The sequence below is a fragment of the Phyllostomus hastatus genome, unplaced genomic scaffold (assembly GCF_019186645.2).
Source record: "Phyllostomus hastatus isolate PE091 unplaced genomic scaffold, TTU_PhHast_1.1 phas_scaffold_501, whole genome shotgun sequence".
NCBI classification, from domain to species: domain Eukaryota; kingdom Metazoa; phylum Chordata; class Mammalia; order Chiroptera; family Phyllostomidae; genus Phyllostomus; species Phyllostomus hastatus.
The window spans coordinates 8,695,143-8,722,666 of NW_025334033.1; the positions used below are offsets into that span (position 1 = coordinate 8,695,143).

The 27,524-nt window shown below is 54.9% G+C and overlaps 1 protein-coding gene across 2 annotated transcripts; it reads left to right on the forward strand.

Annotated features, from left to right (window-relative positions):
- Positions 1-1,227: 1,227 nt before the first annotated feature.
- Positions 1,228-26,544, forward strand: BAHD1 (bromo adjacent homology domain containing 1). Of its 2 annotated transcripts, none has more exons than XM_045823260.1 (7): positions 1,228-1,487; positions 17,701-19,140; positions 21,131-21,513; positions 22,406-22,565; positions 22,954-23,030; positions 23,787-23,887; positions 24,317-26,544. In XM_045823260.1, exons 2-7 carry the CDS (start codon positions 17,715-17,717, stop codon positions 24,504-24,506), a joined length of 2,337 nt encoding a protein of 778 aa, XP_045679216.1. In that variant the 5' UTR covers positions 1,228-1,487; positions 17,701-17,714; the 3' UTR covers positions 24,507-26,544. The 2 variants fall into 2 exon arrangements, with proteins under 2 accessions (XP_045679216.1, XP_045679215.1); XM_045823259.1 differs by having other exon boundaries at positions 1,357-1,487; positions 23,796-23,887.
- Positions 26,545-27,524: the final 980 nt, after the last annotated feature.

Below are 27,524 nucleotides of genomic sequence, written 5' to 3' on the forward strand. Positions count from 1 at the left end.
TGATACAAGGTGCCCGAGACACACAACCCCTTCCCTGACCTCGCAGGGACCTCCCACACCTCCATGTGACCTCAGCCTGCTGTGCCCACCCACCCCGCTGACCCCAAGAGCATCCTCAGGCTTGGAAAGACAGGTCTGTGGGTGTGAGACGCAGTCACAGCATTTGGTGACTAGGGGAAAGCCAGGTAAGTGTCCACGCTTGGTCCCATCCTGGAGTGGGGAGGAAAGGGAGTCCAGCCTGGGCTGTCAGGCTGCCCCCGGACACACACACCACCCAGCTCCCTCGGAAAGCTCTGATGTTCCCCGCGGTGGTGGAAGAGGGTATGTGGGTGTCAAGGACTCACAAACCAGGCTCTGCTGTTAATGGATGAGGGTTCCACACTCTGCCTCTGGGAAAGGTGAATAAGGAGCTGGAGTGGGGGGCGGTAGGTGAAAAGGAGAAACAGGAAAAAGAGATGCGGGTGAGGGGTTACCGAGCCAGGACCGACCTTGCTTGAAAGGAAAGGAGACGTGGCAGCCTGGGAAGTCGGAAAGATGAGGCAAGGGCGGGAGGGGCTTCTCAGCAGTCGGGGCCCTTTCGCTGGAGTCTGGGGCCCTTTCTGCAGGAAAGGGGGGGTTGTCCTCGCTTGATTTTCGTCTGGTCTTCCCGAAGCTTTGCCCTGGGGGCAGCTGCCGCTGGCGAGTGTGGGGGTGTTCCTTGGCCCGCAGTTTTCTCCAGTGGGTGCTAGGGAGGAGGTGGAAGCGGGATGTGGAGGGGTTACGACCAGGGCGGGGGGCAAGATGATTTCTCGGGGGTGGGGTAGCAGCTGGGGGATTAGGATTCCAGGCTTGGGTCACCATGGGATACAGGCTTAGGCTCTGCAGGCGAAGAGAAAAATCCAAGAAGCCGGCAAAGAAAACCACCACCCGCCACCACCCTTGGCACCGTACCCCTCCCCCAAGGCCCCACCACTCCCCGCACCGCCTCCCCCAGCCGCCTCGTGCTGCCCCCTGCGTTGGGACGACCGACCCACGGTTCTGATTGGTCGGAGGCTGGGAGGGGGAGCCGAGGGCCGGATTGGCTGGCGGGGCCAGCGCAGGGCGGGGCGGCTGATTGGCGGAGCTGGCCGAGGGGCGCTCCGCTGATTGGTTGGGGACGAGGAAGCAGGAAGGAGGGTGGCGGAGGCTCCGCTCTCGGGGAGTTTGTGGAGGAACCGCGAGCGGCGTAGCGGATCCCGGAGCCCGGCCCCCGCCGTCCGCCCGTCCGGCTGCCTGCCCCGCCCGTCCGGCCCTCGCCGTCCGCCCGCCCCGGCGCGCCCGCCCCCCCGACGGCCCCGCCCGGTCGCGGTCCCCGCTCCGCCTGCCCGGCCCCGGCCCCCAGGAGGAGGCGCTGACGCAGCAGCGTGGAGCCCGGGAATTGAGCGCCCCCGGGGGGTTCCAGCCGCCGGATTCCAGCCCGGCTGGGGCCTGCGGGCGCCCAGAGCTGCGCCGTCCGCGCCGCCGTCCCGGTGAGCTAAGGGCTGGGGTCGGGTGGGGGGGGGGAAGGGGCGAGCGGGCGGGAGGGAGCGGGCGAGGGAGGCGGGCGAGTGAAGAGGAGAGGACCGGCCGCCCGTCAGCGCGCCCCACCGAGCGCGCCGCGCCGCCGCCCCCGCCAGCCCGGGAAGGGACGGACGGACGGACGACGCGAAGCAGGTGCGGCCGCCGGCTCGCTCGCGCCTGATCCTTCCCCCGGGTCCGGCGCCACGGTCCCGCCATCGGGGAGCGCGGCACGCCTCGAGGTGACAGCCCCCGGGGGCTGCTCGCTTCGATGGCCGGGGGCGGGGTGGGTGGCGGCCGCAGGGTAGCAGCTTGGCTGTGCGGCGGCGGCGCGGGCGTCCCGGGCCGCGGAGGGCGGGAGGACGCTGGTTGTTTCCTTGCCGCGGCGTAGCCGGCTCGGCTCCGAGTGCGCGGGCGACGCAGCCCTGGCCCCCCTCCCCCGCCGCGCCCCCTCCCCCATCGCGGTCCCTGAGGCTAGGGGCCGAGGCCGGGGGCGGCGCCGCGGGATTGCGTGCTCAGGGTGGGGGGCGCCCTCCGGCGCTAGGGGCTGACCGGTTATTGCTAGATGGGGGGTAGGGGATGGGGGCTGCGCCGTGGTGGGGGGTAGTGTAGACCCGATGGGATCGGACTGAGAGGAAGGGAGGCGCCGAAGACGGAAGGGAACCGGTTCGAGAAGCGAGTGTGGGCCGCGGGAGGCCCGGCGGGGACCGTGCAGAGCGGCTGCCGAGTCCGAGGTGGGGCGGAGGGATCGAAGTTGTCAGACCGCCTCCAAGTGACAGCGGGACCCCGTGCTCTGGGCCCGGCCTGGTCCTGCCTTGCCTGCCTCGCCGCCGCTCCTCTGGGGCCGGGTCAGGTCGGGCTAGAGGGGCCCGCTCGGCGGTGAAGCGCCGGACAAAGGCGGCGCCGGAGCGGGCGCAGGTGGTGGCGTCGGGGAGGGGAGCGGGTCCGAGCCATCATCCGGTGGGGCGGGCGACAAGGCCGGACTCTGCCCGGGGGACTGCGGGGGCCCGGGCGCCCGCCGACAAGAGCTGTGGCACTGGTTCACCGTTCCAGCCGCGGATCCTCACGAGGTTCTGGGAAGAGTGAGGTCGACCTGGCCAGGATGGAGGGGCACAGGGATAGAGGTGCAGGACCTGGCTGGAAACGACCAGGTTGCTGGACCTACGGAGGCAGGCGACAGCGTGGTGAATCATTGTGGACCCTCCTAGGAATGAGGGGTTTCAGCAAGCAGTTTGCCCACGGGTAGAGGTTTAGTCCCACCTGGGACTTCTCCCAGTCACCCACTGTCGACAGTTTTAAGAGGACAGATCAATTGTATTGGGAACTAGGAGACACCCTCCAGATGTGCTCCAGCAATCCATCCTTAACTGCTTTTAGCACTTTTTTTTAGTAGCCAAAGAAGGTACCCACATAAATGAGAAGCTCAGTTTATGAATTCAGGCAGAAATTTAATGATTAAATGAAAAAGCCTTCCAATTCTTTTTCTTTGTGTCACTTGAGGGACTTGACTTGCTACCTTTTTCATACCCATGTCTTCCGGAAAAGGGCCCTAGAGGGACCGCGTGTCCTAGAGGAACACGTTGTACTTGGCCAGCTGGAGGACACTTGGGAACCAGTGGCTTAAGCTATGGGTTCCTCTAAGCCCACCAGTAACCAGCTCTGGATGCTGTTTTCTCATTTGCAAAAATCCCCTCAGAGCTCCCATGTTCCCTCATGTGACCCCGAGGTGGAATGGTCGGAAACACAACGACGTGGAGACTCAGGCTGTCTAGAATGCAGATTTTTGCTAAGAATCTGGGTTTGAGTCCCACCTCTGGTAGGTATTGGTTAAGAGTTGCTCCCAGCTGTAGTAGGCTGTAATCTCACTCTTGGGAAAGCCGCCTGTCAGCCTTGCTTAGTATGGGCACAGAGTTAATTTATGGCCACCCCCACCCTCCCCCTGAGGATCTAGACCCCAGCCTGAGTGGAGTTTGAGGCTTGTGGGAATGTGATGTATTACCTCATGCAGGAGACTAAAGTTTGTTCTGAGATTAATTGAATGTCTAAGATTCAGAGAACGATGAAGGCCCTTGTGCCTTCTTTGGGGCTATACAGAATGTGATTTCTTTTGGTGGCAGTAAAAAGGGGGTGATCTGGTCTGGCCATTGGATGTAAAAGGGAATTAATTGCCAAAACAATGGTTTTCCTCTTGGACAGGCTCTTACCTGGCCAGGAGTCTCACGCCAGTCAGATCAAGTGATTAGGAGGGTTGGCTCGGAAGAGGCTAGCCAGTGAAGAGGTTTTTCTCTTTTTTATAGCTTTCTCCCTCCTTTTTTTCCTTTCTGTTGTGCTCCCGGCCTCATGTCAGGCCTGCGTTGTTGTCCTGGCCTCCCTTTTCCTCCTGCTTCCTCTGATCCTTCTGATCCCGTCTCTACACAGCTATTAGATGACTCTTCCTAAAGCACCCCTTTGCCTTGTCATGCCCCTGTTCCCAGACTTGCAGTGGCTCCCCTTGTCTGACAGTCTAACTGCAGACACTTCCCTCCCCCTGACTCCCCCAGCCATGCTGTGCACATTTATCTCCCTGCATCTTTGCTCTGCTGCTTTGCCCAGTTTTCCCCAATGAGGAGCCCCTTGCCGCCGCCTTCTCCCGCCTGAACCCTATTCATCCTACCTCTCCCTGTCACTCAAACCACTCGAGGCCAACATTGACTGTTAAACCTGTATATGTGTGTGTGTGTGTGTGTGAGTGGGCGTGAATATTCCAGGATTTCTGATAGTGTCATACACATTGTTTTTGTTGAGTGAATAAATGCAGTTGACTGCTTAGTTGGGTAGGAACAGAGGGGAAGTCTTCTTTTCTGCTTTCCTAGCAATGCTCAGCATGGAATGCTTTGTGGTTTCCAACCTTTTCTGTCAGAGGCATGTTAGATAGGGCATGTTTGGGGTGCTTTAGTGTGGGGAGCAAAGGAAAGTTAGCTGTTTCTGATATCTCATCTGGTGAGAAGTCTGTCCTGCGGGTTACTCTCATGACGTGATATAGACATGAATTAGACTGTAATCCCGTTTCACTCCTATCGCTCGGGCCATTCTTTCCACCCAGCTTTGCTGTTCTTACGCAGTTTTCCTTGTCCGTGCTAAATGAATCCATATGTTTTATCTCTTCTCAATCCCAGGTGTAAATGAGGGAGAAAACTGGGCTCTGAGAACAGAAAAGAAAAGGATTCCTGGGTCTGGCCCATGGATGGGACTTGGGGACTGGCGTTGGAAGAGGTGTTTGTAGGGTCATTGCCAATGTGGGAGGCATGATCAGCCCCACAATGGACCCATCAGAAAGGAAGGCTCTGATCCCAGCTGTCTCAGAACTTCAGTTTTTGTTCACCATGAACCCCAGACCATGGGGGAAATGGGAACGAAGAGTGGTGACTAGTTTGAGTCTAGACAGTGAAAAAATAAATTCTGCATCCATCCCCTTTCCCCCAAACCTCTCTTTTGTGCCCCAGTTTGATGATTAATGGACCAGCATTTCCCTTCCAAGCTGGAAAGCCACCCCTCACAGTTGCCATGGCAATGTAGACCGCTCCCCGTCAATTAAAAAAAAATCCCCACTACTACTCTCCTTGCTTCCACTGTAGCAGGAGACAAGCTACCTCAGATTGCAGCCCCTGGGCTCACTCCTCAGTGGCTCAGGTTGTTTTTGCTCTGGGTTCGAGAACATAGCCCTCTCTGTCTGGGGTTTGCCTGAGTGTCTTCATTCTGAGCAAATGGTGCCCCCTCTTAGTTCCAGCAATCCCTGAAACACATATGCAGAAGCAGAAAAAATAATTGTTTTTTAAATCATCTGCCATACAAATGAAAAACCAGAATGAGCCATCTTTTACCTTTACTTTGGGGGTTTAAAAAAAAATCCTGTCCACACTTTCTCTGGTATGTAAGGGTGTAAGCTAGGGAGCATTTTGACATCCATAAAGGAAGTTTCAGTAAACCTAGAAGGAATTTATCCTTCCACTGTGCTTCACATTGGAATTCTATGGGAATTTTCAATTTATTTATTTTCATTCCTCCCTACCTCTCCTTCCCAGCATTCAGGAGGACTTGTGTGTTTTTATTTTATCTGTTCTTATTCCTCTTGGCCTTGCTTTGGCAACATCTGGCCTCAGCGCCCTGTTGCAAGGTGAGTCATTAAAGAGAAAGAAAAAACTTAAGGGGAAAAAGTCTCTGGAATTGAGAAGTAGCCTGTGTTGAACTAAGGCTCCCAGCCGAAGCTGCCAGGTTTATGGAGCATTATATGGACAACCCCAACATTAAAGGGCCTCCTTTTTATGAATGGGTTGTGAAGAATGTAAATAAAGCAGCATCTCTCAATGGGGAAGCATTGTACATAAGCAGTACTACGCTGGCCTAAGTATTTATGGGAATTTGCTAGCACAGCCTGGCAAGACTCACTTCCTTTGTGAACTTGCCATTGTGCTGGGGACTTCGAAGGGACAAGGAGAGTGTGCTTGGGTACTCGGGGCAGACCCAGCACTCCGGCTCTGCAGGTCCCTGGCCTTGACTTGATGGACCAGCTCATGGCTAGAAGTGCCTTGTTAACTCTGGAAACATGGAAAATACAGGGTGTAGTCAAGAGCTTGTGATGATTGGAAGCGCAGGCTCTGGTGCCTGGGGTCCTGAGATTCTGCAGCACCCTTTGTGCTGCTTTGACCTCCCCAGAATGGGACAGAGAGGACCTGAATGATGAAATCTGGCCTGGTTTAATGGAAGGCACCTAACTGGAGTAAAACAGACTGGTTTGAATTTCAGTTCCTTTATGTTTCCCCTGCCCACCTCCTGGTACGGCCACTAATGAGCAGTAAACCGGCTAACAGGGAGGAGGAGGAAGAGAGCAGTGGCGGCTGGGAGGCTGCAGACCGCCTGCCTGCTCAGGGCCGGGCCTGTTCAGGGGCAGATGAAGAGTTGCTAAGCACCAACAGGGCCTGGGGTTTCACTAAGGGGAGGGGGATTGGTGCCCTAACTGGGCAACTTGGTTTAGAAACTGGGAAGCAGAGGACTGAGGGTTTGGTGAGCCGTTTTCAGGGCAGTCGTGCCCAGGACTTTGTGTTGTGTCCTGGGAAGCATTTTCATCCAGATTCTGTATTTCCCAGTGGGATACTCCTGTAGGGGTGGTTGGTTATTCACCTGATTCAGTGTGCTCCCCTCTGCCCCCCCCCCCCGAAAAAGATAAAAAATAGCATTGCCCTTGAGATGCTCTGCAAGCCCAGCCCACTAAGAATAAAAGAATGGGCTTGTCTCTTAGCCTCTTTGAGATGTGAAATGGGAACTTTTCTCCAACACACTAAGTTATCTGAATGAAAAAGTGACAAGTGACTGTTCTTAACAGGATGGGTGCAGACAGGAACTTGGGGTCTACATCCTCTTTCTCACATCAGCTTATCTAGTGGATTTGGGAGGCAGAGGTGAGGTTAAGAAGGGACCTGTTGCATTTCTGCTTTTTGTGACCCTGGGGTCTCACCTGGAATGGAGCGGGTCACTCCTCCTCCCAGTCTGTCTCCAGGCCCATTTGCCCCAGTACTCTCCCAAGAGGCAGTTTTCCGTCCCCGCCTGCAGAGGAGGGTGGCCCACACTTAGGCCCATCTCCAACTGCTGCTATCTGTCTGAAATGTTTGGGGGAACTTCATTTCATTAATGACATTCTTATTTGGCCAATGGTATAGAGGTGAATTAGCAGTTTTTAGAGGATCTTCATAGAAATCATGGGAAGAGCGTTAGGGTACTGCTTGGTGCCAGGATATCCTGACAAGTATGCCAGAAGGAAAGATTCACATTTCCACTATAGGGCCTCAGAAGTGAGGGGCCTCCCCTGCTGTGTGCCTGGAGGGGTTCACACAGTTCGGACAGAATGTAAAAAAGAATTATAGTCCTGACCGGTGTGGCTCAGTTGGTTGGGTGTTGTCCTGCAAAGTGAAGGGTTGATAGTTCGATTCCTGATCAGGATACATGCCTGGGTTGTGGGTTCCACTACCCCCCCCCCCCCACCCCGGGGCATGTATAAGAGCTGATGGATGTTTCTTTCCCTCTCTTTCTCCCCCCACCTTGCCCTCTCTCTAAAAATAAATAATAAAAATAATTATAAAATTGATGAAATGACTATAAGAGATCTTCTGAGAAAATTGAAAGGACTTGGATTTATTTGGCCTCGAGGAGTTAGCCAAGGGGCAGTTACTATGTCTTCAAACACTGAAGTGTCTTTCTGGAGTGTGACAGATTCAGCCTTCGTTGCCGCTTGGGTGAAGGAAGGGCAGTGCGCCTGAGTAAGGAAGTGTGGTTAGATGTGTCTGTAGACAACTTTTCTGGATTTACTGTAACATCGAGACAGCATGCCTTTTTGAAGCCTTTACCCTTTTCTAGGATATAAAATGGGTTTGTTTTCAAAAGTACGTGTAAAAATGTATTACGAACTTTGAGCAGACTTTTCGAGAGAACAATCTGTAAAATTTCGTTCATGTTCCCTGGCCAGTTCACCAATGAATGACGTTTAATCAGAATACATCCTCAGTTCCTCATGTGATTAAAAATCTGGAGAAACTAATAATATGTTGATGCCAGTAATGAAAACAACACAGAAAAACAGAATTGAGTGCACACGTTGGTCTCCAGTGTCCGTCGGGACCCAGCAGCTGTCCCGGATCCCAGTGATGGTGTACAGAGAGGTGAAATAGTTTGCCTCTCTGTACCATTGTTTTCTCCTTTTGGGGGTGAGATAATAGCTATCCCTGTGAGGTGGTTGTGAGGATAAATGAGAGTAAATGTAACGCGCTTAGGGTGGTGCCAGGCACACAGTGAGTGCTTGACAAACATGAGCCATCCTGTTAGACCAGAAGCGTCTGCAGTGGGGCGAGACTTTCCTACCCTGCACACTTAGGGCATTTGGGGACTGGTAATGCTAACTGGTTCTTCGCTGCTGAGTTCACCTTAATATTTGTGACATTCCTTGTCTTGATAGAAGTGTGCCTCTTGCTCTCTCTCTCTCTCTCTCTTTTTTTTTTTTTTTTAAGAAGGGAAGGAAGGGAGAAAGAGGGAAAGAAACAGTGATCTGCACAAGAAAACATCTGTTGGTTGCCTTTTGCACACCCCACACCGAGGACCTTTACCTCTTGCATGCCCCTGGTTGGGGACCTGGCCCACAAGCTAGGCATGTGCCCTGACTGGGTAATGAGCCTGTGGCCGGTTTGCAGGCCGGTGCTCAGTCCACTGAGCTGCACAGCCAGGGCCACCCTGGCTCCCTTAAAGATTTGGGAATAAGAAGTGGAATGAGAGGATTATTTCCTGAGATACCTGGGCAAGTTGAGAGCGAGAAGAAAGAGAATGATAGTGAAAGAGGGTGTGCTGGGTAAACGTGAGAGATTTCCCGAAGTAGCCCTGTTTATTGAACTGTGGATTACACTGAAGAGGTACAGTGGACTCCTGGGGATGTGGCTGAGTTTGGAGGTCAGTGTCTTGTCCTGGGCTTCAAGTGATGCCATTATCTAGGGTAAAAATATTATGAGTTGGGGCAGGTGGGCAGCCAGATCTTCATTCATCCAACAAGCTCTTATTAAGCCCTATGGATGGAATTTAGCGGTAAGGAAGGCAGAACCTGCCTGTCCCCTCAGAGCTTGCATCCTAATGAGGGTGCCACTAATCACTTAGGATGCCCGAAACTCTGGTAAGACCTGCCCTGTGGTTCTGCTCTCACTGGTGGAGCATCGGGAAAGCCTAGTCTTAGGTCTTGTTCCTCAGGACAGGTTCCTTCAGAAGGTCAGGACCTGCTGTGGGGAGGCTGAGGGCAGAGCTTCCATCTCTGCCTGGCTGGCCACTTTCTGTTCAGGATGAAATAGCACCTCCAGTCTTGGCAAGCCATCTTAGAAATCTAAGTTGTTGGTTCCTAGAGTATCCTGGTGGTTTAACCAGCACATATCCTTTGCCACTCCTGGAGACGGGCCAGGAGCAGGCCGGTGAACTGTTTTGTTTGTTTGTTTTTGTTTTTTAAGAATGGTGCATTAGTAACCTGAAGTTTCTACCTAATTCTGCTGAGGGCCTGTTGCTGAGCTTTGGGGAACCCAGCCCTACTCCTGTTTTATATCTCCCAGAGTTGTTAGTTGCCTGGAGCAAGCGTGTGCCACTCCAGGAGATTTGCTTCTGGCTGAGCCCGGGCACTGCTGAGTCTGGGTGGGAGGGTCTGAGGGAGCCTGAGTCTGGGGGAAGGCGCATTTGTCTGCTGCGTCAAGACTTCAGCTTTTGTCTGTTGCCCCTTCCTGAATCCAAACATTTGTGAAATGAATTTCTCAGAGTGCTGCCCACTTCCTACTGGGCTTTTCTGTTCCCTCGGCACACCTGGCATGCAGGAGGCCGTTGGTGTCTGAATAGAGCCCCGGCTCGGGGCGCCCTCTGAGGCTGCCTTGCAGCGAGAGCGCGCCGCACCGAGTTCCGGGCACTCCATCACAGTCCCTGTCACACTCTAGTCCTGTGTCTTCCTGCCAGCCCAGAGCTCCAATTTCTTAGGTGTTTTTGCTTTTTTTTTTCTTTAGCACTTAGCTTAATACTTGAAATGTAGGGAAAAAGAATGAGCTTGTATTGATCACCCTTTGTATGACAGGCACTTGCCACACGTTCTCATTTAACTTGATCCTCATAACAACCTTGCTGGGTAGACAAGGAAAGCAAGGCTCAGAGAAGTTCAGCTTGCTGACGAAGCCCACTAGGGCTAGCAGCAGCACCAAGTGGCTTCCAGAACCATGTGAGTTTGTCCTGTGTTGAGCCGTGGCGGGGAACCAGATGTTGGCTGACTGAGCAAAGGTCACAGAGGTGCCGTGTGCCTGGGATTGAGCCTGGGATTGAGCCTCGGGTGCTTTGGCTTAGCTGGACTCACACCTGCAGGTACAGGCCTACCTTGGGCACACAGGAGCTGTGCGCTGGGAGGAAGCCAGGGGAAGGCAGACTGTTTACAATAGGGGTATGTGCCTTTAATGGAAGCTGTAAAGACCAGTTTTGTGTTGTACCTGATTACCTTCTAATTTGTCAGGTTCTAATTTGTCAGTTGCTTAAAGCAGAGCACTGTGGTTTGACTAAAACACAATGCTCTTCGCCCACTGTCCTAGTTCAGGGGTCTGCATGTATGTGATGACTTCTAGATCCAGGGAGTACACTGTCTCTCTCCCTCAGCCCCGCTACCTGTAGGTAGGACCTTGCCCGAAGGCTAGAGCACTGGCAGTTTCCAGTGAGGAGGCGATTCCACCAACTCTGCTGGTATACACAGGGGTGGGCAAAAGTAGGTTTACAGTTGTGAGTATACAAAACAAGTTTATTCTTGTATTATTATTTATTAGTTTTTGTATTATTTTCCATACGACTAACTGCAAACCTACTTTTCCCCACCCCTATAGTTGTATACTTAATTACAATTCTAATATAAAATGGGGGGGGGTTGTGTTATTATAATCTGAGTTAAAATTCCCTTGCCCTGACCGATGTGGCTCAGTGGGTTGGGCGTCATTCTGCAAACTGAAAGGTTACCAGTTTGGTTTTTTTTTTTTTTCTTTTTTTAACTTTATTTATTTACTTTTAGAGAGAAGGGAAGGGAGGGAGAAAGAGGAGAGAAACGTTAATGTGTGGCTGCCTCCTGAGCATCCCCTACTGGGGATCTCGCCTGTATCCCAGGCATGTGCCTGACGGGGAATCAAACCAGCAACTCTTTGCTTCACAGGCCAACACTCAGTCCACTGAGCCACGCCAGCCAGGGCACCAATTTGGCGTCTGATGAGGGCACATGCCTGGGTTGTGGGCCAGGTCTCTGGTTGGGGATGTGCAAGGGGCAACAAACTGATCTATGGTTCTCTTATACATCAGTGTTTCTCTCCCTCTTGCTTCCTCCCTTTTTCTCTAACAAATAAATAAGTAAATAATTTTTAAAAACAAAAACCCCTTTTCCCCTCCTCACTAAGATTTATGCTTGTTTACAGTTACAGGAGACTGTGCGTGTGGAGGTTCTGGACACTCAATGCGGGTCTGGGCCTGCGTGTCTGGGCTGTCCTATTGGGGTGGTCAGAGAGGGCAGGATTAGCCAAAGATAGGGCCAGCTGCACCCCACACCCCACGTGGGGTGGGGGTGGGTCTTCCCAGCAGGACTGCTCCCCTTTCTCAGGGCTCCTGGGAGCCCCCAGTGTGAACTGTAAAAGTGGGTGGTCTGACAGGCTGAGATGGGCTTGGTGCCTCCGAGGGACAGGCTCGGTGCCTCAGATGGCTGCCAGACCAGAGGGCAGTCTATAAAACAAGCTGTGTCCAGGCAGGTCAGGCCATTTCCCTTTGGTTGGGAGGCCTGTGCTTCCTGCCCACGTGTTTGTAGGATCTCAACCTGATGTCAGTGAATTGAGAGCCCACAATGAGTACGGCCCAATGGGCACCAGGGGGCGGGGCCCTGGGCCTTGAGCTCATTCTGTGCTGCCTGTCAGGGACTTCACCTTTCTGTGCGTGTCCACCGAGAAGCAGTCAGATGGCAGGAACAGGCAGAACGCAAGCCCTCTGACCCCCATCCCCAGGCTTTTAGCATCTGAGGAGCTCACCTTTCACCGCGGAGTAGAGTGTTCCCCGGAGGTGTGGAGCGGTTGTTCAGGGTCTGTTGGGATATGGTTTCTGCCCCTTGCCCTCGTGCTATGTTGTAAACCGAACCCCCCACAACTCACCCCACAGGGGGCCCTGCATGGAGAGAAAGCAGCATTTCCATCTTTCTCTGGGGTTGACGCTTGGGTGTTTTTTGCAGACTAGTAGCAAAGCAGAGTTGAGGTGCACTCCTTTTTTTTTATTTTTAGAGAGAGAGAGAGGGAAAGGAGGGAGAGAGAGAGAAACATCAATGTGTGGTTGCTGGGGGTCATGGCCTGCAACCCAGGCATGTACCCTGACTGGGAATCAAACCTGCAACACTTTGGTTCGCAGTCCGTGCTCAGTCCACTGAGCTACGCCAGCCAGGGCCGAGGTGCACTCTTGTTTTTCAGATTTCTCACAGAGGAAGCTGGACTCCTACTGTGGGGAACTGGTCAGGCCCACCTGCTTCTGTGGGTCTGGAAGTAGAGGAGGGGCAGGGGGACGGGACACGACTTTGCTTCCTGCCCTGGTAGACTCCTGAGCAGGGTGACTCTCATCTTTACCAACCACTCTTTGGGAAGGTTCATTTGGGGTATCTGAAGGAATCTGCTATTCAGAGGAGTAAGTTGCTGTGAGGGGCAGAGCTGGCATTTAAATCCAGGTCTGCCTGACTCCAAGGCTTGGTTCTTTCTGCCAGCCTTGTCTCTTTACCTGGCTTGATCGTAAGAATTTCAGCAGCTTCACTTTTCCGTTTTCCCATGAGATAACTTCAACTAAAATAAAAGGAACAGGAGCCTGCCTTCGTGCTCTTGCTTTTCTTCTCTGGGAAAAGATGGAAGGAAGAAACTCCGTGCTCATGAGCAAGGGTGCTTTTAATTTCTATGTATTGATTTTAGAGAGAGAGGAAAAACATCAATTTGTGTTCCACTTATTGGTGCATTTATTAGTTGATTCTTGTAGTGCTGTGACTGGGGAGTGGTGGAACCCACAACCTTGGTTTAGCAAGACAATGTTCTAACAAGCTGAGCTACTTGGCCAGCCAGGGTGAGAAAGTGTTATTCCTTCAGAGGAGGAGGGAGGTGATTCCAAGAGAGGTGACAGAGGAGGGCAGTAACTTAGTGCCAGTTGTGTGGCTTTAGGTATAATTGGGAGGTGCCTTGGTTCAGGGCTCTTCTTGGCTCTTAGCTTGGTGACCACCTGGTCTGCCCTTATTTAAGGTCCCCTTGAATGCAATAAACCAAAAAGCCTAAAAAGGAAACTTGAAAAGGCAGTTGACAAGGAAAGGCAGTAGGGCAGATCCCTGAGTCTAGGCGTGGGGACTGTGGCCTGGAACTGGTAAGTATGGGGAGGGCCAAGACTCAGGACCTCTTCCTGCCACAGACCAACCTCTGCTCTTTGGAGAAATCTGGGCTTGACCTGCCTGTCCACGCTTCACCCTGGTTTCCCCCTCAGAGGTGCCCGCAGCCCACACCCCTCCAAGCCTCTGACCCTCCCTTGCACACAACACCTTGAGTGTGCTACAGCTGGAGGGCAAGAGGCAAGTCCTCCCTCCCTGTCTGTTTCTGTGGAGATGAGTTCCCCCGGCCCTGGGCGGTGGGGGCAGCGCCTTGACACTCTCCCTGTCCCTGCGCTCTCCCTAGATTTCTAGACCCCATGTGCCTGGGGCTGTCTTTAGAGTAAGTACACCTGTGATTTTGGATTCACCATGTGGTTTGCTGGTCTTTCGCTTAGAGGAACCACCAGCAGCAGCTGTCCTTTATGGCAGCTGGCGGCAGTCAGACTGCTTTTCTTCAGTGAGAGCTTGCTTGACGTGATCTAGGTGCGTGGTGATGTGCCCTGGGGAGTCCCTCCTAGGAACCTTGTCCCGGGCGGGCCTGGACTGTGTGTGCCTGAAAAGACAAGGCTTCCCAGCAAGGAGGAGGGTAATGCTGCAAGAACGCAGGCACCCTTGTCCCCTGGCAGTGGTAGCATTTCCTGGTTGTGTAAGTAGCAGAAGCAGGACAGCAGGAGGACTGGCAGAGCTGGAATGGGAACCAAGCCTACTGCTTTCCAGGATCTTGTTTCCCCAAGGAGCTGGGTCACCCCCTGCAGCACCCCCTCTACCCAGCTCTACCCTCGGGGGGGTGGGGTGTGGTGGGGGAGCTGCTGCCGAGGGAGTTCCTCACCGGTCTGGCTCTCCTCAGTCTGGAGTGCAGCGAGGCAGGCAACAGAGACCCCAGCCTCCTCTCAGGATGGTGAATGACATCGCAGCCTTAGGCACTGCTTGCAAGCTAGGAGTTGTTTGCAGTGTGCTTTTGACGGCCTTGGGTGCTTTCAGTGGGTGACGGGATTTGGCAGAGTCATGGGAGGCTAGCAGGAGGCTCTTAGGCTTGATTTGGAAATGTGACTTACACTCAGTGATTTAGAGGCTTCCCTGGTAGTCAGCCAGATAGTCAGCCCATCAGCGGGGGGAAGGACGGAAGGACGTACAGTGGGTGTCCCTGAGGGACAGGAGGTGAAGAGAGGGATTCTTAAGGGAACACATTTCCAGGTTCTGGGGACAGGCTCCTGAACGTGGAAGCCCCCCGCCCCCCCGCCCCCCGCAACTCCCTGTCTGGGACGTTTTGGGACGTTTTGCACGTTGAAGGTAGAGACTGAATGGGGAGAAAGTGTCCCGGAATCCCATCTACCCAGGCAGCGGACAAACTGAGGGGGAGTGCTGGTGAGACCTAGGGGCAGACCAGTCACCCTTGGCTCAGGGCTCTTTTGCTCTTTGGCTTTCCAGGCTTGAAAGCGCCCCCTGTGTTCCCGTTCTTTCCCATCCACCCCATCCTTGCTCTTTACTTGTCTGTGTCCTTAAAGGCCACAAGCTCAGGTCACTTCAGCCTCGGCCCCCAGCCATTCCCAGACCTGGCTCCTCCAGTAACTCGGGGCCTGTCGAGGGGCTTCGGCCCCTGCTCTGCGGTGTGGTCTGTTCGCTGCCCTTTGTCTCCAGGCCCTCTGGGGGTGAGAGAAGCCCAGGCCTAGGCTTTCCTAGGAAATACAGATGTGTTTCTCCTTGTTGCTGCTCTGCCACCTCTGGCGCAGGGGTGCCCTGTGTTTGAGAAAAGAGCCTGTGGGTTGCTTTTGAGAGTGAAAGGGTGGATGCATTGCTAATCAGCAGGCTGAGCAAATGGGTGAGTGGTCACCCTGGTTAGAAGCAGAAGTCTAAGGGAGCCTAGCAGATGCCAGGAGTTTTGTAGAATCTCTTCTGTCTGTGCTTCAGGAATGAACGGATTGGCCTTCTGTGACTGTCATGCCCTGGGATCTGGTCTTGGGCAGTGGCAGGTCCCCACACTGAGGCCAGGGCAACTCCTGGCATGCTGCCTTCTTTTTCCAGTTTCCCAAGTCCTTTCCCGGGGGCGAGGGACACCCACGCTGCCCTCAGCCTGGTTTTCTTCGGTCTCTACCAGTGGAGCACGTCTCAGGAGAGAAGATATACTCAGTGAGCCTAGCCACCGGCCCAAGGCCACTGGAGCAAGCTGGGAAGGGCTCCAGAATCCCTGGGAGCACTCAGGTCTGGGTCTTTCAGGGTTAAGTCCTGAACTGCAGCGCGTGCGTGTGTGTGTGTGTGTGTGTGTGTGTGTGTGTGTGTGTGAGAGAGAGAGAGAGAGAGAGAGAGAGAGAAGAGAAGAGAAGAGAAGAGAAGAGAAGAGAAGAGAAGAGAATAACAATAAGAGAATAACAATAGCAGTGGGAAAATATAGCTTGAAAGCCTGGGCCTGCTGGCCGGGGAGGGGGTCCCAGGGTGCCACGAAGGGCAGGGCCTTGCTGGCACCTTACTTGACAGCACTGTGTTTTGGATTGCAGAGTAGATGAGGAGCTCAGTGGTTTTTGCCCACCAATTCCCGCTCCCCCGTTCTTCATTGCCTTGGCCAAGCTTCTAGTGAAACCCCCGACTCTGGCCTCTCATTCAGAATGGGGTCCAGTTGCCCAGGTACATTGTGGGGTGGGGGGGAGTATTTGACAAGCAAAGTTAGGGTACGATGCTTCCTCGAGGCCATTTTCTGTCAGAAGCTCTGGGCGTCCTGGCACTCCCCCATCCGTCTTCCTGCCTGGAGACTTGCCTACCAGGCGGGAGACCTGAGGACTAGGGCAGGACTAGGGGAGCTTTGGTTAGCCCCCTGAGTCAGCCTTCTCTTGACACTTTCTTTTCCTAACTCTTAGTGACTGGGTGGGGTGGGGGTGGGGGGTTGGTTAAAGATGTATCACACTAGTGTGCCGTCTGGGTTTCCTGCCCAGAAATGCTGGCTCTGGCCTTACCAACGTCCCTTCCACGGGCTCTGGCACTGCTTAGGCTGCCCTTCCCTGGAATCTCCTGAATCAAGGTGGGTCTGGCCCCTATGGTCCGCTGCGGCCTCCCCTGACCACCAGTTCCTCACAGCCAGGCCTTCACCCTTCCTGAGCTTTTCCAGCCAGATCCAGGTTATAGCTGTCTTGCCATGCGTGCTCAGCAGGGCGTCCTCCCAGGCTGGACTTTGCCTCCTCCAGGCCCAGCAGGCAGGTTCCTCTTCGCAACTCCTCGTTGCCTACCTCCTTATCATCCTGTGGCCGACCTCAGAGGCCCCAGCACGACGGGGGGTAGGAGGGGGGGTGCTGGCAATATCGGGTTGGCCAAAAAATCCATTTAGGTTTTTCTGTAAAATAAAAGGTGTATTTTTTTTTTCATTTTCACCAGTAACTTTATTGATTTGGATATTTTGAGTGTGTTATCTCTCTTTCATGTGGTATAACTTTGATTGTTCTCAATTAATGTGTCGGTTTGGTCGCTGTCAACTTCATTCAGCTGGTCCACCGACCGAAGAGCATCGCGTCCAGCAAGAAACCTGCAGCACGAAATTTCACAAACCACTTTTGACATGTTGGGTCAGTCACAGCACCTTCTATACTCTGCACAAATCGTATTTTGCATTTCAGTTACATTTTTACCTTTCTTGAAATAAGCAGCCATAATGTGCCAAAAATGTTGTTTATTTTCTTCCATCACCAGTATTAAAATGACTACACAAAAATTCACCAATTTTGATGTTTTTTAAATGCACGCTGATATGACAGCTGTCACAGCACAACCTAACAAAATTGTTTAGAATGAAGTTAGAGACAACTAAGTGCTACTAGAGCCATCTTATGGTTAAAAAAAAACAAACTTTTTGGCCCACATGGTTTTGAAGGAACAGATGGGCTCCCACTACACAAGCCCCTGTCCTCCCTCGGCGTCTTCAGATCCTCCTGGCCTGAGATGAGTAGCCAGTGGGAGAAAAACAGTCAGAACCACCTTTGCCCCTGGCTCTTTCTGTCTTCTGACCCTGGGGCCTGTGTTGCTCTGTAGCCTCTTTAGGGGCTACTTCAGAGGATCCTGGGCTGAAAGAATGGGGCAACCATTTCTTGCAGAGCCACTGGTAGCCGACCTCACTGGACCTTAGCACTCCGGAAGAGGGGTCCCCTGAAAATCCAGGCTGGAGATGGGGTGAGGGTAGGCCAGAGTTACTGTGGGTGGGGCTAGATGGACTGCAGATGGCGGCAGAGCAGACCAGAGCGGGCTTCTCTCATTGCTTGCCTTCTGTCCTGCAGGTTGGAGGTACTCCATGACACACACTCGGAGGAAGTCCCTTCCCATGCTGAGTTCGGGCCCCATTGGCCGCCGGGAGCCCCTGCAGATGGAGGGCAGCAATATGGAGCAGGGAGCGGAGGGTGTGGAGCCAGGCATGCCTGAGAGCCCAGGGCATCTCACGGGACGCCGCAAGAACTACCCGCTGCGTAAGCGTCCCTTGGTTCCTGAGAAGCCCAAGGCCTGCAAAGTGCTGCTGACCCGCCTGGAGAATGTGGCAGGTCCACGGAGTGCAGATGAGGCTGATGAGCTGCCCCCTGACCTGCCCAAGCCCTCCAGCCCAGCTTCATCCAGTGAGGACACTGGCCTTGCCCAGCCCCGCAAGCGGCGCCTGGCCTCCCTCAATGCCGAGGCCCTCAATAACCTGCTGCTGGAGCGGGACGACACCGGCAGCCTGGCAGGCAGCCGCCGCAGTCGAGGAGGAGACCCTCACCACAGCCGGGACCGTGACAGGGCCACAGGGGGCTGGTCTTCTTCCAAGAAGCGGCCCAAGCTGGGGGACTTCGGAGGAGGAAGTCGGGATCTGTCCCCAGAGCCAGCACCAGATGAAGGTGCTCGCCGAGATGGTGACCCAGCTCCCAAGAGGGTGGCCAGCCTGAATGCAGCTGCCTTCCTAAAGCTGAGCCAGGAGCGGGAGCTACCCTTGCGACCACCTCGTGCGCACCCCGAAGCAGACGGTCGCTCGACTGAGCCACCCTCACTGAAGGCCCTGAGGCCAAAGTGGGCCAAAGTCAATGGCAAGAACTATCCCAAGGCCCGGCAAGGGGCCAACTCTGGAGAGGCTGCAAACTCACCCAGCTGGCAAGAGTGCCCTGAGGAGCCGTGGTTATCTGCCACCCCTCGAGGGCCAGCCAGCCAGCTACCTTACCAGCCTCTGAGCAAGGTTCTGGAGAGCCCCTTAGGGCTACGTCCCCACCTGCCCCTGCTGATGGGTGGGCAGGCAGCCCTGAAGCCAGAGCCTGGGCGCCCAGGAGAGGAGTCGCCTGCCCCCAAGCAGGAACTGCACCAGCCCTCTTTCCCTACACCCCAGCTATCCCCCCTGCCGATGCCGGGCAACCCTGCCGACTACAGTGGCCTGTGTGGTCGGCCTGAGCTCACTGCGCTAGGCAGCTTCTACCTGTATTGTAGCCGAGATGGGCTACAGTGTGGGGGCTACTCCCCCTGCCCTATGCTCCCCGAGGGCAAGCTGTCCCCAGTGGCTGCACCCAATGAGGGGCTCCTCTTGGCCCCGAGATCAGTGCCCGTAGGCACCCCTTTCCAGCACCGTCCCTGGGGCTCTCACTACTGCTCCAGCGAGGACGCTGAAGTGAATGGCTATAGCATCTGTGAAATGTTGCCCCCTGCTCTTACCCACATCGGCACTACCTGTGGCGGCTGTTCCTACAAAATGCCTTTTGCAGCAGGTAAGCCTTCCTGGGCATAGGATGTACAGGGCACAGGTGGCAAACACAAGGCCCGCGGGCTGAATCTGAGCCTCCACCTTATTCTATCCAGCCTGGCTCCTTGTTTCTACCCAGTGGCAGCACCGAGCTCTTGCTTAACAGTTAAGCAGTAGTTACATTTATACAGTCCTAAACTTATATTCGGCCCTTTAAAGGCAACCGTGAGGCTGATGTGGCCCCTGGTGAAAATGAGTGTGACACTCCTGTACTCGGGAGTCTCTGAGACACAGTGTCCCAGGAAGGTGGGTTGTGGGGATCCTTGGGGTCTAGATACTGCATGGGAGGTAGGGGGCTTAGAAGGGGGAGTGTTTTCCTCCTTTTGTTCCCCAATCCTAGGGGCAGTCCTGGGAAGGGGTCCCACATTTAGCTTTTAGCAGCCCTGCTTTGTCCCCACTATCTATGGAGATTTCTCAGCCTGGCAGGTAGGTAGCCTTTTGCTGGTGGTGGGGTGGGGGGGGAAGGGCCTCTCCCCTCCCCATTGGGATTTCCAGTCTTAGACTCTGAGCAGCAAGTTACTAAAATTAGGGCTTTTGCCAGGTTGTCCCCATGTCCCTTCTATTCTCCTCAAAGAAAGCCGGAATGTCTTGCTTTCTAGGAGCCCAGACCATCTGCATGCCAGACAGCTTCAGCATTTGGGGGTGTGGGGGGTACCAGGCCCAGTAGATGGTGCCAGCTGCAGTAAAACATCTTCACCCCACTGTGCAGGCTTTGAAAGGGAAAAAGTGCCCCAATTTAGCATCACCTTGCTAGGGGTGGATGGGGTGGGCACACCCCAAAAACAGGCAGGGTGCCCTGGCACAGACAAGGCACTCTTGGGGCCTGTGGCTTTGGTGTCTGCCTTCCTGGCAAGACCCACACACTTGAGAGGCTTATGATGCAGCTGATGAGACACCCCCGCAGTGATCTCTCTTCCCCCAAAGTGTCCTTGCGAGCCTCTCCAAGCTCCCTTCCTGGCTCTTGGGTGGAAACAAGGTGAACCAGGGCCATCCCGGCTGGCGAGTCTGCCCTGCCGCTGGTGAAGTGAGAGGCCAGGTCTTCCCAGGGCTCTCCCCTCCCCCACAGCCTTTCTTGTTAGGGGTCTATAAAAAAGCTTTATAGACTAGTCAACTCTGTCCAGACTGGTTATTTCAGATTTTGGCGTGAGTTGGAACTCAGAAATGAGAATAGGCTTCTTCTTTGGCTCTTCCTTCTCTTTTGTACCACTTTCCAAGTCTAGACACCTAGCTGTGGTCCCCGAGGCCCTCACCCCCTGCCCTGGGACACCAGTAAGCACCATGTGCCAGGCACTGCCCTGGAGCACTTTGCAGACTGGAGGCCATGTAGCATGTGATCAAGCATAGGCTGTAGAGCCAGACGGGGAGTGCAGTGTTCTCCCTCACTTCCTTAGCGTGTGACCGTGGAACAAACCAGTAACTCCGTGATGTCTTAGTTTTCTTAATTGTAAGGTGGGAATAATGATAGCCACTTCATAGGCTCATTGTAAGGATAAGTTAGTGTATTGATAAGAGAAACACGTAGGATAGACTACATGACATTTGCAGCTACTACTTCTGTTGCAAGGCCCTGAGAGGTAAAGTGGCTTCCCGAGGTCACACAACTGGTACGAGGCAGGTGTGGGATTCATATTCTGGGCCGAGTCCAGCTCCCCGCCTCCTAAGCACCATGGAAGCCTCAGAAAAGATTAAGTCAGAGTTAGAGAAGCTGTTTCCATTACTCACCCCCTTTCTTCCTTCAGGCTAGAATGTCTGTGAGTCTCCAAGGTCAAGAAACACCCTGGCTTGGCCAGTCACTCTGACAATACACCTTAAAGGTGCCTCACCCCATCTGTCACTTCAGTGGCCTTTGGGTTCACACTTAGAATCTAAGACAGGAGCAGGCTCTGAAAGCAGAGAGGCCAGGGCGAGGTTACTGCTTGTCCTTACCTGTCCCGACCCCTTTCTCCTTTCCCCAGAAGGCTGCAGGTCCCTGGGCCAGTTGGAATTTCCTCTTCCCGAAGCTGGCCACCCTGCCTCACCTGCCCACCCCCTCCTGGGATGCCCTGTGCCCAGCGTGCCACCTGCAGCAGAGCCCGTCCCTCATCTCCAGACGCCCACCTCGGAGCCCCAGACAGTAGCCCGTGCTTGCCCTCAGAGCGCCAAGCCTCCTAGCGGCTCCAAGTCAGGCCTGCGCACGGGCTCCAGCTGTAGGCACACTGTGAGGAGCAAGGCTGCCCGCAGGCCCAGCCACCCCAAGCAATCACGTGTCCAGCGCCCACGTCCACGCCGCCGCCGCCGCCGCCGCACTAACGGCTGGGTGCCCGTTGGGGCTGCCTGTGAGAAGGCTGTCTATGTCTTGGTGAGTGCCAGGTCTCAGCCGATGGGGAGAAGAGAGGGTGGCTTTGGGGACACGGGACCTGCAGTGAGGTGGGTCCCAGGAACCCTGGCTTTAGCTACTCTGAAAGGTGATGGAGGGCTCCAGCTCACTTGTGCTCCAGGAACCAGCCACGCTAGCCCAGCCTGCCCCGCTGCCCCTACCGATCCCGTGTTGTGCACCTCAGGGAGCTCGGGGGTGCACACAGACCTGCTGGTGGCTGCTGTCTCTGTTATTGACTCTCGGAGAAGTTGCCTGCAGTGTCTCCATTCCTTATCCTCGTTCACACTGCCCCCTCTATTCTGGATTTTAAAATGCAAGACTTCTGTGGAGGCTTTTTAGATGAGAATGTATAGGGAAACCTTGGGTAGGCAGAGGAAATCGGTGATACAGGAACACCTGGGATGAGGAAAAGAACGTCGACTAAAATTTACTGAGCACTTCCTAGATGCCAGAACTGAGCTAAGCACTCTGCATGCATTATCCGCTTTCATCCTCGCCACTGCCTTGTGAGGTACATACCCCGTGTTCCTGTAATTATCCTCGTTTCACAGATGAGGAAACCGAGGCTCAGCAGTAGATTAAGTCATTTGCCCAGGGCTACACCACTTGCAGTGGTGGTTGAAGGGTCAAACCCAGGCCATCCCACTTTCCTAGCCCTGTTCCCATCTCTCGTCCTTTATCCGGCCATGGGGACTCCTCCTGCCCCTGAGCCCAGGCTTCAGGAGGAGGGGCCAGCCTGCAGACTGCTTCTGCAGATCCCCATCCTTGGCGCCTTGACTGCCGTGAGGACGGCAGAGCGAGGACATCATTTGCTCCCTCCTTTACTCTGCGTGTGGCCCCACAAGCCTGTTTGTGTCACCTGTTTGTCACACAGGATGAACCTGAGCCAGCCATTCGGAAAAGCTACCAGGCGGTCGAGCGCCACGGAGAGACCATTCGAGTCCGGGACACTGTCCTCCTCAAGTCAGGCCCACGAAAGACATCTACACCTTATGTGGCCAAAATCTCAGCCCTCTGGGAGAACCCCGAATCAGGTAGCCCCTGCATTTAGACCTGGCGGCAGTATGTCCCTGTTTCTCACACGGCCCGCCTTCGTTCAGCCAGGGCACGTTGCAGACGACCTTGTGGCTTCGGTTGGGTCAGTCCATTAACCTTTCCAGCCACCAGCACCTGGGCACTTGCCTGTCACCCTTCCTCACCTGTCATTGCCTCCCCCCTCCCCTTCATGCCTAAAGGCATTCCAGGCCACTTGAATGCCAGGCTGGGCCTGAGGCGTAGGACAAGGGTGGCTAGAGCCTGCAGGAGTGGCCCAGCACTGAAGTTGGATGAGCCTCCAGGGCAAGTGGCCATCCTGCCTGCCTTGTCTGAGGAAGAACTCGGGCGTTGCCCGCTCAAGCCCTGACCACTTCTCTTGTCCTCCAGGAGAGCTGATGATGAGCCTCCTGTGGTATTACAGACCAGAGCACTTACAGGGAGGCCGCAGTCCCAGCATGCACGAGGTGAGCCCCTGGGCAGACAGGGTGGGGAAGGCAGGGGTGGCAGGGGGAGAAGCTGTAGCACAAGAGGTGGAATGGGGAGGGCGGATGTGGGTAGTCAAGTCCCTAGACTTGTCACCTTGGATGCCAGAGAACCTGGGGGAAGGGCCCGGGTTTCAGTCTTTTTTCTCAGCACTGCTCCAATTCACGTTTCAAAGGGAATGGTAACCTTCATCTAGAAAGGGAGCCTTTGCAGGCAGGGGGTGCCAGAATGTGCCCTCCTGTAGACGAGAAAGGGGAAGTGAAGCGCACACCTGGCCCCCTTTGATGCTGCCAGCAGCGTGAGAGGGAGGGGAGGGCTGCTCCTGACACCCCTTAGCACTGGACCCAGAGGTATGCTAGGAGCAGCAATGCCCTCCGGGTGTAGTCTTCCCCATCTGGGTCTGCTTTCACTCTGCTTCCCTCTGGGACTTTTTGGGAAGATGTGCGCCAGCTCCCCTCTGCTCTTCTGGCTGGCAGTGGGGGTAGGAAGCTTAACGACAGGCTGGAGGAGGTATCTGGCTTTTCCAGAACATCACAGAGTCTGGGAGGGATGCCTTGGGCTGCCAGGTGAGAACCAGTTTGGCTCAAATTCCAGGGAAGCGCCCTAGCTTTCTGGGCACTAGCTGGAGTGATCTCAGGTCAGGAGTTTTAGCGGCAGAGTTGGGGTTAATGTCCAGCTTTTCCTGGAGTTAGGTGCTCCTGAGCCCGGTAACTGATCTCATCCTGTCTCCTTTTGAGCCTTTGCAGAATGAAGTCTTTGCATCGAGACACCAGGACCAGAACAGTGTGGCCTGCATCGAGGAGAAGTGCTACGTGCTGACCTTCGCGGAGTACTGCAGGTGGGTGGTGCCCTGTGTGTCTGGCTAGCCTCTCCCCAGTGCTGCTGGGGGGCTGCCTGTGATCCCCAAGGGGATCTCATTGGGCCTGGCCTCCCAGAACTTCTTTCTTTACAACTTGCTTGCGCCATCTGATTTTTTTAGAAGAAAAAAAGTTGTTCCGTGTCTGAGGGAGAGTGCTTGGACAAAATTGGGGGTGGTTATTGTACTGCGCTCAGAGAACGTGAAGGGGAGTTGGTAGGTGGTCGTGAGGGAGGCCCTGGTGGGTGTGGTTCCCCAGCGACAGAAGGCGATGCCCTGGATGGGGATGGAGGCGGCACCAGGCCTTGCCTGGGTCGGAGGCAACTGCCCAGCTCTCTGCACAGGGTGGGGAAGGAATGGTCCTCCTGCAAAGGGGGCTTTGATGACGACATGAGTGGTGTGTCGCTGCAGATTCTGTGCCATGGCCAAGCGCCGAGGCGAGGGCCTCCCCAGCCGGAAGACAGCACTGGTGCCCCCCTCCGCGGACTACTCCACCCCACCACACCGCACGGTGCCGGAGGACACGGACCCTGAGCTGGTGTTTCTTTGCCGCCATGTCTATGACTTCCGCCATGGCCGCATCCTCAAAAACCCCCAGTAGCCTCCTCCTGCCCACATCGGGGCTGCCCACAGGCAAGTGGGGCTTAGGGCAGGGGGCACTGCTTGAAGCACAGCACTTGGTTAAGGGGCCACAGGGGCCTGAGGTTGTTGGCCTGCGATTCTCTTGGGGGGAGGGCAGGGGCCTCTGTGGGTTCTGGGTCTTACGGGAGGGGAGGGGAGGCCAGGGTATAAGAAAAGTGTCAGAGCCCTCAGCTTGGCCCAGGGTACCACTCCGGTCCCTGGGCAGAGACTCCTAAAGAAGCAGTCTTCCCTGAGGCTGGGCCAAGCCTGAGGGACATTGAGCCCTAGGGGGATGGGGGAGGTCCTTCAGGAGCCAGGCCCAACAGGGCCTTCTTTATCCTCCCCTGGGCCCTTCAAGGGGCAGCAGGAGCCAGCTTTACCTCACCCACTGTGACCCGCTGCTTCCCCGTCAGCCTGGGACCAGCCTCTTTCTGATTCTAGCACAGCTCCCGCTCGTTCCTTTGAGGCAGAGAGAGCCAGAGTCTGGCTTCCAGAGCATTGACTTCCTCTTCCTGGATTCAGGGCCTTTCCCTGGCTTTCCTCCTTTGCCCCTGCAGTAGCCCCTGGTGCTGGGATGAGTTACCGGGCCCTCACAGTCATGGGTGTCAGCTTCCTGTTCACCTCCCGGTGAGGGGCCACCCAGCAGGTCTGGCTTCCCTGAAGTTAACTGATCAACATGGGGTTTGTCGTGTCTGGGAGGGCAAAAGGGAGCTGTGGGGGGCAGGGGGCAAGGAAAATTGCTACCTGATTTATTGAAGACTTTTCCTCTTGCCTTACACTTGGAGGTTCTAGGAAACCTCTTGCAGAACTTCACACATGACTCTTCAAGCCACACCCACCTGAAATCAAACCAAAGGAGTGCTGTGGCCCCCCCTTGCCCTGCCACCCCTCGCCCTAGTCTTTTGTAGATTGCACTAATTTACAACCCAGCGAGAAACAACACTGTACCAGTCCGCAGACCTGCTGAGCTGCAGCCACTAGCTGTAGGAGCTAAGGACCGAATTTTGTTTATTCTTGTTGCCCAGGGTCCCTGTTCTCACCCTGCTCCCCAGAGTAGATTAGGAGACTCAGCCCTCTGTTGTCCTTGCCAGGACTAGGACCTGGCCCTGGGGCTCTCTGTGAGGGGGCTGGAGCAGCCTGGTTCTTTCCTATTTGTACCAAAGAGGAGCATGGTGGGGAGAGGGAGAGGAGCCCCGTGTGGCTCGGGCCTGGTGCTGGGAACCTGCATGCGAGCACATCCCTGGGGGCAGGAGTCAAGGAAGGCAGCGCTGGGTCCTCCTGCCCCAGGCAGGGCAGACACGGACCCAGCAGGCCGAGCGAGAAGGGGGCACTGGGTGAGGACAGGTAGGGAGGGTCTGAAGGAGGAGGTGGAAGTGAACACTGAGGACACTCCCAGCAACCCCAGCCCTGGGCTGCCCCTGAGAACACTGGGCTGCTCCTGCTCCTCGCTGCGGTGGGAGAGGCCTGGAGGCCTCAGAGGTGAATTCACACAGGGAAGGCCCCAGCCCAAACCTGAAGAGAAGGGACTCGGGGTCCCTTCTGTGGAATAAGCTGTTCGGAGGAAGGCATCAGTCCAGAGGACTCTGCAGTAGGAGAAGTTGGCAAAATCGGGGCTCTGAAGAGCCAGCTGTGGAGCCTGCCAGTTCCCAGGGTGCTGGGCCCTTGCCACCCAGGAGGCCGGCCCCACCCAGCAGGAGAGATCGAGGCCCCTCTGCCCCAGATCTGCTGCCCAGAACTTAAATGCTTTTGAAATCTCTTAGATGTGGAAATATTTTTTCGAACCTGAAAATGGAGCTGGTAGAATTTCGATGGAAGCATAATTCATGTAAAATATATTTTAGTTGATAATTTTGTAAAATGCACTTTTTGTGTGTGTCGACCCTGGTTTCTCAGATCTGTATTTCAGTGTTTACAAGGGAGGGAGGACCTTTCCTCACCTCCCTTTTGACAGAGATTAGAAGTACTTCTTTAAGAAAAAAAATAAATTTGAGAAATTGTATTGATTTAGAAAAGGATCATCTCCTGCGTGTCCTGTCATCTTTTTGTGTGTGGTTGTGGAGGGGCTCACAACTCTTTATTTTGGGGTTTCTCTTAACCCTTGCAGCACGGGGCTCACTAAAGCCAGTGAGCAGAGAGCAGGAAAGCAGGGGAAAGCAGAGGGAGAGAGAGGAGACAGAGGGAATAGGAGTCAGTGGCAGCCATAGCCACCTGCCTGGACTGAAACCCTTCGGTTGCCAGCCCTCGCCTGGCCGGTGATCTGGGAGCCAGTCCCCAAATAGTAGGTGCACAGTGAAGGTAGCACCTCATCACCTTGGGTCATGCCCTTGGGACGCTGGCCTGCAGAAACTGGTGTGCAGCCCCAGAATCTCGAAACTGGCGCTCCTTGCTGAGAGAATGGAGGCTCATCCTGCATGCTCTCTCAAATTGGTGGGGTCAGGGGCCATCCAGGAGCCTCATAGCTTCGTTTCATCCTTCATAACCTTTCGTCCTTCTGAATACCTGGTCAGTGGCAGTGCCTTCTCACAGCACCCGCAAAGCCTCTGGCTGTCCTGCTGTTCTGTCACTCCCCAAGGACAGCATGCCCTGAGCCAGCCACCTCCTTCCTCCTAACCATTCTCCTTGTGTGCTCCATCTCCAAAGGATGGTGATTAGGAATTTGGGTTTTAGAATCAGACTGACCTGAGCCTGTACAGAGACTCAGCTTCCCTGAGCCCCTCTGTTTCTTCACCTGTGCAATGGAAATGCCTGTGGCACCTCCCTCTCAGGGTGACTGATGAATGAAGGGGAGAATATAAAACACTGAGCAGGCCCCTGCCTGGGTAAGTGTGGGCTCTAACCATGTTACTGCTGTGCTTCAGGGCCTCCCTGACTCCACACGGAACAGGGCGGAGTCTGGATACTTAACCAGGCGTCCAGGTCAGGTGGGGAAAGCCTGGCCGCAGACATCCGCGGCATTCCCCTATCTGCCTCTACCCCACGGGGCCAACCTGGTGCCATT